The sequence below is a fragment of the Leptonychotes weddellii genome, chromosome 3 (assembly GCF_054177405.1).
Source record: "Leptonychotes weddellii isolate Sample4059 chromosome 3, ASM5417740v2, whole genome shotgun sequence".
In the NCBI taxonomy this organism is placed as follows: domain Eukaryota; kingdom Metazoa; phylum Chordata; class Mammalia; order Carnivora; family Phocidae; genus Leptonychotes; species Leptonychotes weddellii.
In genome coordinates this window covers 43,758,188-43,773,570 of record NC_138371.1, presented here as the reverse complement: position 1 = coordinate 43,773,570, position 15,383 = coordinate 43,758,188, and the positions used below count along the sequence as shown (strand labels likewise).

At 36.8% G+C, this 15,383-nt stretch overlaps 1 protein-coding gene, 1 long non-coding RNA gene and 1 pseudogene across 4 annotated transcripts in view; 2 read left to right on the top strand and 1 right to left on the bottom strand.

Annotated features, from left to right (window-relative positions):
• FSIP2 (fibrous sheath interacting protein 2) overlaps positions 1 to 7,156 on the top strand; it is a 93,278-nt gene extending 86,122 nt beyond the window's left edge. Inside the window, exons 23-25 of the mRNA XM_006726943.3 lie at positions 755 to 798; positions 3,994 to 4,063; positions 7,020 to 7,156. Coding sequence (XP_006727006.2) covers positions 755 to 798; positions 3,994 to 4,063; positions 7,020 to 7,156 — 251 coding nt within the window. The remainder of the gene's footprint in view (positions 1 to 754; positions 799 to 3,993; positions 4,064 to 7,019) is intronic.
• Positions 1 to 15,383, bottom strand: part of LOC145720504 (uncharacterized) — a 507,675-nt gene that overhangs the window by 115,210 nt on the left and 377,082 nt on the right. The gene's annotated exons all lie outside the window — the stretch shown is intronic.
• Positions 8,810 to 9,331, top strand: LOC102749000 (ATP synthase F(0) complex subunit C2, mitochondrial pseudogene; annotated as a pseudogene).

The following is a 15,383-nucleotide window of genomic DNA, read 5'->3' as shown; positions in this document are numbered from 1 at the left end:
GTGAGACAGGCAGGGAAGATAGTCTCATTCACATTCTACATTATGAGGAAACAGAGTCAAGTAAATTGGATTCAGTTTGCCAATGTTCACACAGCTCGAAGAAGTGAAGCTGACTCAAATTCAGAGTTTCAGCCCCCCTAGTGGTGGATCTTTGTAAAAATTTTCTCATCATTTCTAACTCCTTAGGCTAAATTTGTTTTACAGGCATACTAACCTCCCCTGGAACTTAGGCAACTTTTGGTTCTGTAGCCATTCCTCCACATTTCCTCTTGGTATTGCCTCAAAATTCTCCTGGTTCTCACTCAAATTATTTCATAAAACCAGCACTTTCCTGTTTGTTCCAATTATCTGCTTTTAATTAGCTATGTAGAATCAAAGAGTGTTAGAGCTGGAAGGCCCCTAGGAATCATCTATAAGGTAATCTCTCATTTACATGTAAACAAATAGGCTTATAGAGATTGAGTATTGTGCATAAACATGTGGCTGTTAAGTTACAGAGGCTGCCTCTCCTACCAAATCATATTTTATCTTCCATAATTCCTAAAGGAAGATATAAGACATGCCCCAGAATTCTAGGGATATTACCTATTTCAGTTTTATTCCCATTGTCAATACACTGAAAGTAATAATAGTTTCTTCTACTTGCCTAAATTCTAGAACATTCTGGTGAAAAGTAATAAGACCAGGTTTGTCTCAGTACTATTCATGCCTCCCAAAAAAATACTATTTTTCCTTTTTTTGCCCTCCCCAACAGGAAATTCTCAGGAGCAAATGCCAGAGAATTCAAACAGTGTTAAGGTAAATATTTTTCAATAAACTGCAATTGGTATACATGGGGTCCAGTTTAATATAGCCCAGTTTTCAAGGTCAAATCAGGACTTGGGTTGTACTATTTGAGGGACTTCAGGAAACACACCCCTATCCACAATTTCTTCCTGCTCAGATTGCCCCCTCTGGCTGAGACCTGTCCATGGTACTGGAGAAATCCCCTAATCAAAATTCTCACTTTACAATTAAATTATTCCTTGCTTAAGTGCACAGAATGAGCCACTGTTCTCTGAAGAAAACGCTACAGGGAGTCACTTGGCCTTGTCTAGGGCAGGTAGACCCAAGTGAGGAACTTGGAGGAAGCAGGGAGGGAACAGAAGCTTCAAAAACAGAGGAAACTGGCTTGTAGGAAATTAGTGCAGATTCCATCTATTTTTCTGTATTCCAAAGGACTGACTGTTTAAAGGCAGCTTTCCAAAAGGCCCTGCTACTCTCCACCATAAACTCAGGAAATTTCCTCTTCCTTAATCCTTTTTAGAGTTTCCAATGAGGGCTGAAGCTACAGATCCTCTTCTGTTTTTATCACTTTGTTTCTTGGCTCAATTGAATACCAATTCTAATTGAGTTTCCCAAACACCATGCACACATAATCCTGATGGATTTTCCAATCCCTTCTCATTATCAGAGTAGTTTTCAGAACCAAACCTTACAGTTCTTACTCATACCAAACCCTGAAGATGCTGGGCTAGTTCCTCATTCAACCTAATCCTCATTAATAAATATAAACATCTATTTGACAACCTCAGGCTTCACTTAGACCATATTTTCCAAGTAAAATCATATGGAAACAACAGGGAGACAGAGAATCTCTAGACTGACAACCTGATTAGACTATTCCTTGTGCCAGGCTGAATCCCTGGCTAATCTGGACCCTTTTGGCTCTTTGCCCTTCCCCTCACTTATAGCTTTTTCCATGGTGAAACATGGTTGGAACTGGTATATCCAATCCAGTTCAAAGTAAGGTGTAGTAAGCACATTCCACCTCAGCTCTCTCTTTTTACAACTAAAAATGCTGGAAAACTACTGAGGATGCTGAATAAATAATAGCAGGAATTTGAGGAGGGAAATAAAAACTCAAAGGATTACAAATACCATTATCAGTTTCCTGCTGCCTCCCCCCCATATCTCCAAGTTTAGACCCAGAGCAGTTCAAATCCTGGAATTACATAGAATAGGCAGAATAAATCTTTAGGAGAAACCATTGCTCTCTTACCAGAATTAGGAAGAAGTTCCTGTGGACTGGGAAGTAGAAGAAAGTCACTTTTATCCCACTTTTCCTGCCTCTCTTGGTTCTGCCTCAAGGCAAGTTTCAGACATGAAGCTACATAGCAATGGCAGCAGAGGCTGCTGAGGCACTTAAAACTCAGAGAAAATCCTTCTCTCTGACCAGAAGAATTAGGAAAAGGTCTCCAGAAACCTGAAGAATATTAGAAGGAAATCTGCTACTTTTTTCTCTGCTTTCTTTTGTCATTGCACCCTAGACATGGATGCAGTTATGGGATGTGTGAGACAGCACACAGGGAGGGTAGCCACAGCATTTAGCCATAGAACCAGAAAAGGGGACTTCTGAGTGTTAAAGATACTGAAAAAAAAAAAGTCACAGAGGATCATCAAAAAAGGATCCCCTACAAATCTGTCTGAAAAGTCTCTCCTGAGCTGTGCAGGTATGGAAGCGACCTGAACTTGTATAAACAAAAGGCTTTGAGAACTTGAACTATAGCTTTAATAGTGGTGCATACAGAGGGATACAAAAAAGTACTGCCAAGACTTTGGAAATTGAATTTACATTGGAAACACAGCCATAAAAGGCAGGGTAGGATGTGGGGTCTGAATCTAAGTTGGCTAATTACCTAGTTAAGCAAAAAACAAACAAAAATCTCAACCATCTCAAGAGGATTCTAACAGTTCTTGGAATCTCATAAATTATTTAAAATGCCCAAGATAGAATTCAAAATTACTTAACATGTAAAGAAATAAGACAATGTCTACAAAACTTTTAAAGGAAAGGACAAGAGATGTAAGTCCAATGCAGCCAAGATTTTGGAATTTTCAGACAAAATCTTAAAGCAGTGATTATAATAGTGTTCCATGAAGAAATGGCAAATACTCTTAAACCCTATGCAAAGATAGATGTTTCCAGCAGAACTTACATATACTTACTCATCTCAGACACTTGGTAGCATCTGCCCTCTGCTTTTAGATTAGGGATTGTCAAGTCAGTCTCACACACGTGGCATTTTTTTTTAAGATATCAAATATGCCCCACCCTCAGAAATTTAAATTCAATTGGAGGTGTGGGACCCAGGGATTCATATTTTTTCAAAAAAATTCCACATATAACTATTGTGCAGCCCATACTGAGAATCAGTGATTTAGATAGTCCCAGCTCCATTTTATTCCTCAGCTCTCCAGAAATATATAAATAAATAAGCTGCCTCAAATCCTCTTGGAGGAACTATGATAAAACTCTTATAATATCTGGTGGTCTTTACATAATCTATACATAACACATTTTATGTTTCATGTATTTAGGCCTTCTTTCATTTCTCTTTATTGATTTCCTTATTTAATAACTAGTATTATAAAATATATACAGTGAAGCCCAGTCACCTAACCCAGTCTACTTTATACATTTCTGAGAAGATTGCTGCTTCTGCATTCAGAGGTGATATAGGCCTATAGAGTAAAACTATCATCTGAGCCATGTTCCCTACCTGACTAGGTCCACATAGCCACTTTATTGCTCCAGACCCCAAAATGCCTAAGATTTCCATAACAGGAAATTGGAATTACATAATGAACATCCATTTTCCTTCCCCACTTACCATTATCTCTAGCATCAGAAAAGAATTTATAATTTGTTACTTATTTCAATTCACCCAAAAGAGGGAGGGGGCAGACAGAGCTGGCATTTTTATTGACTTAAGATGCCTGATCATCATTTAATGGTGGCTAAGGCCCACATCTATGACAAGGGTCAATCCTAGGTGCCACAATTGGCAAAAATTATGAGCCCAAGACTCAGAGAATAATTCTGAGACTACAGAGCACAGATACTATTTATGTAAGGTGCTACAATGGTTGTACTACATCTTTGGGGGATTTCTAGGTATCTCTAGTGTGTAGAGTGCAATAGAACGTTAACTATGTACTTTGTCTTGGCAGTTTATCACCATCTTTGAAGGAAATAAGAATATTACTGGCAGTGTGTATTCCTCAAAAGAATTCATTTCAGGTACAAAATATACTATCCTTTAGCATTCCTCCTGGAATGACTGGCTTCTCCCTTTCAGTATTGATACCTGAGATTGAGTACTGAGATTGAAATAATATACTTACCTATGTATATGTATGTGTGTATAGCCATTTTGCAGTTTATTATGTAATTCTTTTACTTTAACCTCAAACCACAGTAATAAATAATGGAACTAACATTTATTAGGTAGCAGATATCTCCATTTTATTAAAGAGGAAAGTGAGAGTCATTGAAGAGGAAAGCAAGAGTAGGTTACTCAAGGTCACCCCATAGTTAATAAACTGCAGAGCTGAGATTCGAACACAGATCTGCCCAACTTCAAAGCTTAAGCTCATTCAATATGACCATAATTCATACACTCAAATGCCCACAGGAGCCAGACAATTACTATAAACAAGAGCAGTAGGTTGAGCAGGTCTGTGGTCCACTGGAGATGGCATGTCCTGTATAAAGGAGGAGCTGATACTCATGTCCAATCACTAACATACTGGGTTGTTGCTAGGTCTTCCAGTTCAAGTCAGCCTTTTTCAAAAGAAGCTGGTGATGAAAGTTTTATGTGAAAATCCTGACTTTCAAATTTTATCAAGTAATTGAACGCTTTTGTGAAATGTTTTGTGGGCCAAACTAAACTTGTCTATATCCCCTATACCATACTACTCTCCCTCTGTCAATCATAATGCCCTAATTTACAAAAGAGAAAATGGAGGTAATAATCACCTGAGTTTACACAGTCAACAAATGGAGAGCTTTTAGGGCCTGAAAACAGATCTTCTGACTTTGATCCTCCATTTTTGCTTCCCTCCATAATGTGGTTCCATATTGTGGCCACTGCATCCCAGAATGAGCCCCATATTGGGTAATGACCAAAGATAGTCCATAGTTTTGCTACGAAAAGAACTATTAAAGGACAAACACAGGGTTCAGTACTCTCTCTAGGGATGAGCTTCATGTAGGTTATTAACCTATGATACTAGCCACCCACTGGTCTTGAAGAAGATACAAGGGATCTAGAATGGATGCATATTTGAGGCAGTACCCTCAGTGTGTTTCCAGGAACTGCTTTACATCAGAATCACCCAGTGTATTTTTTTTAACAATGCAGATTCCTAGACCCTCTCTAGACTGCCTAAGTTAGTATCTCTGAGTAATGGTGCCCAGGAATCTGAATTTTTAATAAGACCACCAATTTTTAAGAATGGAAGCTCTTTAATATCTCCAATAAGAATTTCAGAAGTCTTGCAACAATGTCTCAATCATGTCAGTAAAAAATTTATCTTACTTTTTCAGAATGTACATCTTTCTCTTTCATCCATGTTTTTGTGTCTTATTGCTGCAGATTTTGGCTATTTCCTTTTAAATTCTTAGGTCATTTTTAAAAATAATAGCACAGGTAAAAACCTAAATATACTTTTTTGTTCTTCATAGTTAAATTTACTGTAGGCTATCTTTGCTTTAATCATAGAATATTATCAGGGCGCCTGGGTGGCTCAGACATTAGGCGTCTGCCTTCAGCTCAGGTCATGATCCCAGGGTCCTGGGATCGAGCCCCACATGGGGCTCCCAGCTCCGCGGGAAGCCTGCTTCTCCCTCTCCCACTCCCCCTGCTTGTGTTCCCTCTCTCGCTGTATCTATCTCTGTCAAATGCAATAAATAAATAAATAAATAAATAAAATCTAAAAAAAAATCATAGAATATTATCTTGCTAGAAAAGACAACTCTAGATAACTGCAAGAGGTACAGTCATGAACTTTGGCACCTACTGGAATTAAGAAAATATTGGTTTTTACTGGCATGTGTGTTTTTATGCCCTGTTATAAAGTTTCAAAAAAGTACATAAATGTTCACTTTTGGTCTTTACATGTTTACATGTAAATATATCATTTTGTGATAATTAAAATATGATATTCTTTAAGAGCCCATGTGCTGAATAAGTCATGTTGAAAAATGAATCCAAATGAAAACTCTTTTATTATCTATACAGTCTTATCTCACATAACAAAAAAATCACTTGAAGTTAGCCAACTGAAAATTCACCCAAAGTAAGTGAGAACTTATAGCAATTTTAATGCACTTGTGCTTTCACTTAAGCACTCTGAAATAGATACCCTTACTGTATAGAGTTGAAAGTTACTTTCCCATGTGAGTTTAGCTCATCTGGCATTTTCCAAGAGTGTTCTGCTAGATAAAGAAAGACATTCTTTGTACTCGTGACTAAAGAAGCATCAGAATGCATTAGGTATAATGATGCCATGAGAGCCAGAAAGCTGGACCCTGTTCCAGTGTGGCCATTTTCTACTCATATGACCTTATGCAAGGTATTTGACCTTGCCAAGATTCAGTATTCAAAATGGAGATATTGTTCTTCCTATTTCCCTCATAAGAGTGTTAGAAGGATCAAATCAAAAGAGTCTTTGTGAATGTTTTTTAAATCCCATAAAGTATTTTATAAATGGAGGCCTTCCTGGAAACCTATAAGCTGCCAAGACTGAAACAGGAAGAAATTGACAACCTGAATAGGCCAATAACCAGTAATGAGATTGAAGCAGTGATCAAAAACATCCCAAAAAACAAGAGTCCAGGGCCTGATGGATTCCCTGGGGAATTCTACCAAACATTCAAAGAAGAAATAATACCTATTCTACTGAAGCTGTTTTAGAAAATAGAAACAGAAGGAAAACTTCCAAACTCATTCTATGAGGCCAGCATTACCTTAATCCCCAAACCAGGCAAAGACCCCATCAAAAAGGAGAATTTCAGGCCAATATTCCTGATGAATATGGATTCCAAAATCCTCAACAAAATCCTAGCTAATAGGATCCAACAATACATTAAAAGGATCATCCTTCTGAATTCTAAATCATCAATGCTATAGTATAACTTCTCTCAATTAGAATGTCTAATAAATATCCGTATTACTTTTCTGCTTTGTCCACAGAAACTCTCAAACCTAGTATTTCCAAACAAGGATCTAAAATGCTGGCAAAGGTATCTTCAGCTCTATCAAAGGTGTTTTCTCGAACTAACACCAATATTTCCAAATCTTCCTCACCACGTCACCAGGATGAGCACTGAAGCTTTTATACCTGATATAACTATGCTTACTTCCCTTAGAAAATAAAGTGGTCTTTAAAGCATAACATATTGTCCTATGAGATAATTTTTATAATATTGAGCAAAAGTTTAAGAGCAAAAGAAAGTGCAATAGAGATCTGGGTAAGAGAATGTTTTGATGAATGCTTTTGATAAGCATTTTGGTATAAGAAAAGGCAGAGCGGTAGTATTACCTATGTGTCATAAGGATAAAGAGACAAAAAGTGTACACAGTAACCAGTCAGTACTTAAGCAACCACCAGAAAATGGCCTTGGATGTTTCCTGTTAAATTTTTAGAGGGTATTTTCACCAAAATAGTTAGCAAATTGAGATGACACTCAAATGAATTCTATAACACAGATATGAAACTGATTGGTTCACTGTTAAAGAAAAAGTATACCAGATATAAGAAATCAGTCTTTCCCATCTGCAAATAATGTTTCATCAGTTTATAAAAGATCTCCCAAGGAAAAAGATCCAACTATAAATAAAGCACCATCTAGAAGAAATTAATTACTGTGGATAAAATGCATAAAATGACTCTTGTCACTTAAAAAAAAAAAACTTTTCAGAAAAGAGAAAGGTATTTTGTGGATAAATTACCATCAATAAAAAACTGTTGGTCAGCAGTCATTGAATCCTTTATATAAATATTTTTTCATGAATATAAATAAAAGCTCTATTTGTAAGAACATAAAAAGTAATGAAAATTTAACAAGAGGAATAGCTAGTACGGTGATAGAAGACACTTTTCAAAATCAGTTAATGTGCTACTTTGTGATATGGATCCAACTTCAGCATGTTTGCCACTGGAATCTAAGGATCTTGTTTAAAAAATCCAAAACAGCAAAGAGTGTCAGTCATCATCACTATCTACCCTAATGCTGACTCATGAATTTTCAGAGAATGTGACATCTTCTCTTTTATCTGAAATTTTTCTGACAGCAGCCAGTGCTAAAGTAGAAACATTTGAGAAAATTTTGTTTTACAAAATAGGATTTTAATAAAGTTAGTGAGGTTATGACAGGGAGCTCCTAGAGAAAAAGACATGATTGTGAGGTAGAATTTCTACATTCTAATGATAATGAAGTGATTCAATTAGTAATTTAGTCTATTTATAATAATCTCAAATTATTTGATCTCAAAGATCACACAAAGTCATGTAACTTATAGATGCAGACCTTTCAAAAATGTTAGTTGATGAGAAATGACTGGCAGTCCAGTTCAAAACTATTTTCAGAAGAATTCTACCAATGGGCTTAAATTCACAAGTATTAAGTTGAAAGTATCCTTACAGATGTCATCAAAACCACAGACATTCAATATCATATGCTTTTAAGCTCTCTTTTAAAATAACAAGATTCTGCTGTAAAATTTTTTATCAAAGCTTTTATCCATCTTTTCAAAAGTTGATAAGGAAATAAGCAAATCTCTCACAATTGAAATTCACTCTGATTTCAAGGCACTCTGATTCACATAGTTCTGTAGTTAAATATTTACTATATAAGAATAATATACTCAATATGAAGGGTTTTTTTAATGGTAAAGGAGACTTCCAGTTTTCTCCAACTCAAGTAGAAGAAGAAACAAGTTCAGAATTACTTGTTAAAGCTGTCAAAATTGGCTCTCCCCCACCCCCCACCCCTCTCTGTCTTCTCTGCACTGGGAGCTGCTCTCCTACCACAGCCCCTCATCCCCTGAAAATGTACGCCTGTGCAAAGTTCATCTCCACCCCCTTCTTGGTCAGGAGCACCTCTCAGCTGTTGCGCCCTTCACTGTCTACAGTGGTGCTAAAACCACCGGAGACACTGACAGGTGAGGTACCTTATAAGAGCCTCAGCAGCTTGGCAGCCCCACGTCCCCTGACTTCACTTATTCCTAGCCGCAGCTTCCAAACCAGCGCCATTTCAAGGGATATCGACACAGCAGCCAGGTTCATTGGGGCTGGGGCTGTCACGGTAGGGGTGGCTGGCTCTGGGGCTGGAATTGGGACTGTGTCTGGGAGCCTCATCACTGGTTATGCCAGGAATCCCTCTCTGAAGCAACAGCTCTTCTCCTACACCATTCTGGGCTTTGCCCTCTCGGAGACCATGGGGCTTTTTTGCCTGATGGTGGTCTTTCTCATCCTCTTTGCCATGTGAAGGAGCCATCTCCACCTCCCATAGGTCTTTCTCCTGTGTCTCGTCTGCCCTGTAATGTTCCTTTTCCTATACCTCCCCAGGCAGCCCGGGGAAAGTGGCTGGCTCAGGGTTTGACAGAGAGAAGACAAATAAATACTGTATTAATAAGAAAAAAAAGGCTGTCAAAATTATAGAAAAATGGTTAAAATTATGCATAAATTTAAGTCCCAGGAAAACCCTTAACCCAAAAAAGGTTCTGTATTAAATGTAATGTGTTAAATGAAACTTTGGGCATGTTTGGCTAACCTAGTGAAAAAGATGTTAAAAGTATCAATGATTAAATTGGGGGAAAAAAGCATAACACCTGATAAATTTTTTGGTAGCTAGAATTTCTAGAAGTAACCGTCTTTGAGCTGTGGATCCTAAAGAATGCTTTAAATCCATAGGCATCTTAGGTTGTTGATTCTGTTTATGTTGTACTAAAACAGAGGTTGGCAAACTTTTTATGTAAAGGCCTAGACAATAAACACCACAGGTTTGCAGAGTATATGATCTCTTTCAAATCTATTCCATTGGGCCTTTGTAGCACAAAAGCAGCCATAGAAAATACATAAACAAATAATGGATCCAATGAAAATTTATTTATAAAGAGTGAAATCTGAACTTCAATTTTCACATCACAAAATATCATTCTTCTGATTTTTTTCAGTGATTAAAAATTGTAAAACCATTTTTAGTTTTCAAGCCAGTCAAAAATAGATGGCAGCTAGATTTATGCCATTGGTGGTAGTTTGCTTAGCCATTTTCCATAAAAATTTGGGACCCATAAATTAGCTGAGTATGATATGAAGGACACAGAATAATTCTAAAAACAGTAAACTTTACTAGTGAAGCACATTACAAAAAATGAGTGATTTCAAAAAAATCAGTACATAAATTTCAAACGTTCATCTCTTTAGTGATTTAGTTATTGAAAATATTGCCAAGAAGGCACATGAGCATTCTATTAAAATATACCTTGAGTTAGAAAAAGAAAAGTTAAATCAACTTTAATTTGAAGCTGAATTTCTAGTAAAAATTATTTATTATCTTGGGAATACCCAATCAAGATGGATCCAGCCATAATTTCAGAATACTTGTTAGTCATATTTGTAAAAAAAAAAAAAAAACAACAACAACAAACAAACACCATTAGTATCCATTGCAGCAAAAGGGAGTAAGCAGCTCCAAGTTTTCATCTCCCACAGAAACACTGACAAAAAACCAAAAACTATCAAAATTAACTCTGTCAGAATTCTGGAAAATAGTCAAAGGTTTACAGCAACGAATTGAACAAGAAAAAGGTAACTTTAAAATGTTAGCAAAGATTTGTGGTGTATTTATTTGCCCTTGCTCTAACTCCTTCCCAGCATAGTTCTTGAAAAAGAAACCTGCATCCTTAGTGTTAAGTCCTTGGTCCCTAGTTCTAGAGGGAGCATAGCAAATTTTATAGGAAAATTATTGCATATGTCCGTCCCAAACTGTCTGGGAGATACTTGAATGAGGGATGCAAAGCACTTGTCTCTGTTTCACATAACTAGAAACTCTGACCAGAAAAGCAGGGGATATTGTTCAAAAAAGGTGCAAGCCAAGGGACACCTGGGTGGCTCAGTGGGTCAAGCGTCTGGCTCTTGATTTTGGCATGTGTGTGTTTTAGCTCCTGGTGCTCAAGGAAATCTCTATGAAAACTAGTTTAACACAAAGATAAGAGACTTCAGTGACCATAAAAGACAAGCAACATAGCCTTTTAAAAAATAGTTTGGGAAAGTCACTAAACAAATGGACTAATACAGCTGTCAACAGTCAAAAAACAAGCCCTGGAAAAGAGGGAGATCTGATTTCCAAAGTTACCATATTATACTATTCAAATGTCTGGTTTTCAACAAAATAACTCATGGAATACAAAGAAACAGGAAAGTATGGCACATTTAGAGGAACAAAATGTTAAGAAATCATCCCTGAGGAAATGCAGGCTTTGGGTTAATTATATAAAGAATATAGAATGACTTTGTTAAATATGTTTAAAAAGCTAAAGAAAAATACAGACAAACAGTAAAGGAAATCAGAAAAACAATGTATAAACTAAATGAGAATATCCATAAAGAATAGAGATCATTAAAAGGAATCAAAAAGCCACTGTGGAAAATTTTGACATTTCCTCAGAAAAATATTACTCAGCCTTAAAAAGAAATAAAATTCTGACACGTACTATTAACATGTATGAAACTTGAAAACATTTTGCTAAGTGAAATAAACCAGATACCAAAGGGTAAGTGTTATATAATTCTACTTACCTGAGGTACACAGAAAAGGAAAATTCATAGTGAAAGAAGAATAAATTTTAATAAGAACTGGAGACAGTGTGGAATGGGAGGTTATTTTTTAATGGTGGCAGACTTTCTGTTAGGGAGGATGAAAAAATTCTGCAAATGGATAAAAATGATGGTTGCACAGTATTTGAAAATGTACTTAATTATACATTTTTAAATGGTTAAAATGGTTATCTTTTGTTAAAATGGTAACTTTAAAAAATGGTTTTAAAAAGGAACCACACAAGTTCTAGAGGTGAAGAGTACAATAACAAACAAAAAATTTACTAGAGGGGTTCAACAGCAGAGTTCAACAAGGAGAAGAAATAATCAGTGAACTTGAAACTATGACAATTGAACTTATTTAGTTTGAGGATTAGAAAAAAAAGAATGAAGAAAAGAAAATATAGCCTAAAGGACCTATATGAGATGCCATGAAGCAAACCAAAATATGCATTATGCAAATCCCAGAAGGAAGGAAGAAAAAAGGACAGAAAGAATATTTGAAGTACATTCTCATATATAACACAATTCCTTCTTCTTTTACCCTGTCCTAAAGCCAGATGTCCTAAAATTGCTAATTTTATACACCAGTTTTAATTCAGGAGCTTAGCTGGTCAACGGTTTTATATCATACTCTATTTTGGGGAAAGCATAGATTTCATTACCAAATGCAATGTGCAATTTTCTTCTGCAGCATGGTCAGAAATGCCTATAGAAATAGAAGGAAATTTTAAGGCATTGTTTTCTCAATTTATATCAAACTATTCTTTGTCTAATACCTGACTTGCATTTTTTCCTAAAGAAAGGAGACCAATTACTGAACCAACATATTACTGCATAAATAGAATTGTGAGTTCACACTCAGATATCTAAGAGGATCTGATTTCATTTGCTGGTTACATTCAATTAAAGCAATTAAAAATATAATTCTGAGATATAATTTATGTGTTTGGTAAAATAAGGCCCTTGATAAAACTACTTGACCATTCCTCCATTCCCCAACTCCCTATTAAGGTCAGTTCCTAGACCTCCCTTTTCCATCTGCTTCCCCATTCCTGTTCCCTAATTTCTACTTTGTTTTCTTGAGACCTACTTTGTTGTGCAATGATGCAATGGATAAATTTTTGCTAATGTGTTAGATTCTTTAATTGGGAGATAGGCACTTAGTCAACAATAGGGCCTTCATACTCTAGGCCCTGATTTTGTTTTTGTTTTTGTTTTTAGTGTTCAATTTATCCAGTTTATAAATCTAAGTTTTCTTAAACTTGTAAACACAACTTATAATCTGGCATTTATAAGTTACTTGTAAATATAGTAATTTGTGGTAAAATTAAAAGCACTACTTTTACTTCTGTTCTTTGTTTAATATTCAATTATTCTATCATTTTGGCAGTGTAGAATTACATTAAACACCACAGTTTACAAATTTCACTATGTAAATTCTTTAAGATATTTCAAGGTACATGAAAAAATTAGTCTATTTTTCTCAAGCATTCAAAATATCTACACATCAATCTAGACAACAAATGCTTCCTACTACTTATAAAACTTTTAAATTTAATAAATTAGATTTTTAAATTTGAAAAAATTCAAACATTCAAACACTAACACATTTCAAATAAAGCTTAAAGAAAAGCATAACGATTATAAAATTTGTCAAATACATCCCACACACATATATACAGATAAATATTATTATGATTGCAAGATAGTTCTAAGTTTTGTGACCAAAAACAAGGTTTTAGGTGATGGATTTCATTGGTGGGTATCTAACATAAGAGTGCCTGAAATGACTGAAGTTTGCCAGAAACAATTCAGGGGCCACCATTCTAAGGACTAGACTAATCTAAGAACAGTGATCATGGAGGAAACCCAACTGACAATATTTATTCAAATGAAGCAAAGTCATCTTCAAAAGACTATTTGTTCTCTGACACATTGTTTAAATTGACTGAATATATAACCAGAAGAGACTACTTAAACATGAAAGATCTAAGATGTATAGATTAAGTAGTTTATTTCCCAATAAGCAAAGTGAGAGCCCACAAAATCCATGGAAAGGAATATTAGAAAACAGAGAAAGACAAAGGGGAGCAGAGCAAGATGGCAGAGGAGTAGGAGACCTGGATTTCATCTGGTCTCAGGAATTCAGCTGATGGGGATCAAACCATTCTGAACACCTACAAACTCAACAGGAGATCGAAGAAAAGAATAGCAACAACTCTCTGAACAGAAAAGCGACCACTTTCTGGAAGGTAGAATGTGTGAAGAGAATCTGAGGCGGTATTTGGGAGGATAGACGGCGGGGGAGGGGGCCTCCGTCGGCCGCTTCTGGCAAGTGATAGAGCAGCGGAGCACAAAATTGGAACTTTTAGAAGTCTGCTCTGCTGAGGGACTTCGCTCCAGTGGCTAAGCGGGGGGTGGAACCCTCATGGGACAGTGTGGTCTCAGGACCATTGGGGTCACAGAAAGACCAGGGGTGACTGAGTGAGGCAGAGCTCCCAGGTATCGGAGTGGGGAAGCCAGCTGCAGAGATGGAGCCGAGGCGCAGGCTCTCAGCTCGGGGTTGCCATAAACTGATCCATAGCACAGTCAGGCCACTGCTCCTCCAGCAGGGACCCAACAAGAAGCAGATCTGGGGAGACTCCCCTTCCTCCCCCAGGAGGAGCCACACGGGAGCGCACCGCAGGGATCTGCTGGGTTTGGAGACTCCACACGGGGTCGGGTGCCAGAGATAGAAATGCTCAGTCACAGGCCAAGTGAGCACAGAGTGAGGCCAGAGACCAGGGAGACGGGAGTGACCAACTGCTTTTCTCTGGGGGCGCACTGAGGAGTGGGGCCCGAGGTCTCGGCTCCTCCACAGCGGAGATTGGGAGGCTGCCATTTTCACTCTTGGCCTCCAAAGCTGCACCGAAAGCTTGCAGGGAACAAAAGCTCCTGAGAGCAAACCCAAGCAGATTACTTAGCCTAGACCTGCAAGGGTGGGGCAATTCCACCTCCGGCAAAGACATTTGGGAACCACAGCAATAGGACCCTCCCCCAGAAGATCAGCAAGAACAGCAAGCCAAGACCAAGTTTACTGATCAGTGAGAATGGCAGAACTCCAGCACTAGAGGAATACTGCACATAGAATCCATGGCTTTTTTACCATGATTCTTTAGTCTTTCAAAGTTAATTTTTTTTAACTGTCTTTTTTTTAATTATTCTTTTTCCGTTTTTCAACCAACATCTTACCAATCCCTTTTTTAAAAAACATTTTTATTTTTCATTTTAGAGTCATATTCTACCCCTTCATAGTAGTTACCCTTATTTTTGGCAAATATATATAAGTTGTTCTCTCTTTAAAATTTTGAGATACAGTTTCTTCTAACAGATCAAAATATACCCTAAATCTCTAGTGTATGGCTTTGTTCTAGTCTCCTGCCTGATCACATTCTCTCCCTTTTTTTTTTAAATCCTCTTCTTTCTTTTTTCAAACTTCTTATCAATTCCTTTTATAAAATTTTTTATAATTTTCATCTTTACAGTCATATTCCATCTCTTCATCATATCAACCCTTATTTTTGTACATATATAAGTTTTTCTTTCTTTAAAATTTTGGGGGTCACTTTCTTCTAACAGACCAAAATACACCCAAAATCTGATCTATGCACCAGCCTGATCATATTTGATCATATTCTGTTTATTTTTGTTTTGTTCTGTTTTTGTTTGTTTTTATCTTTTTCTTTTTCTTTTTT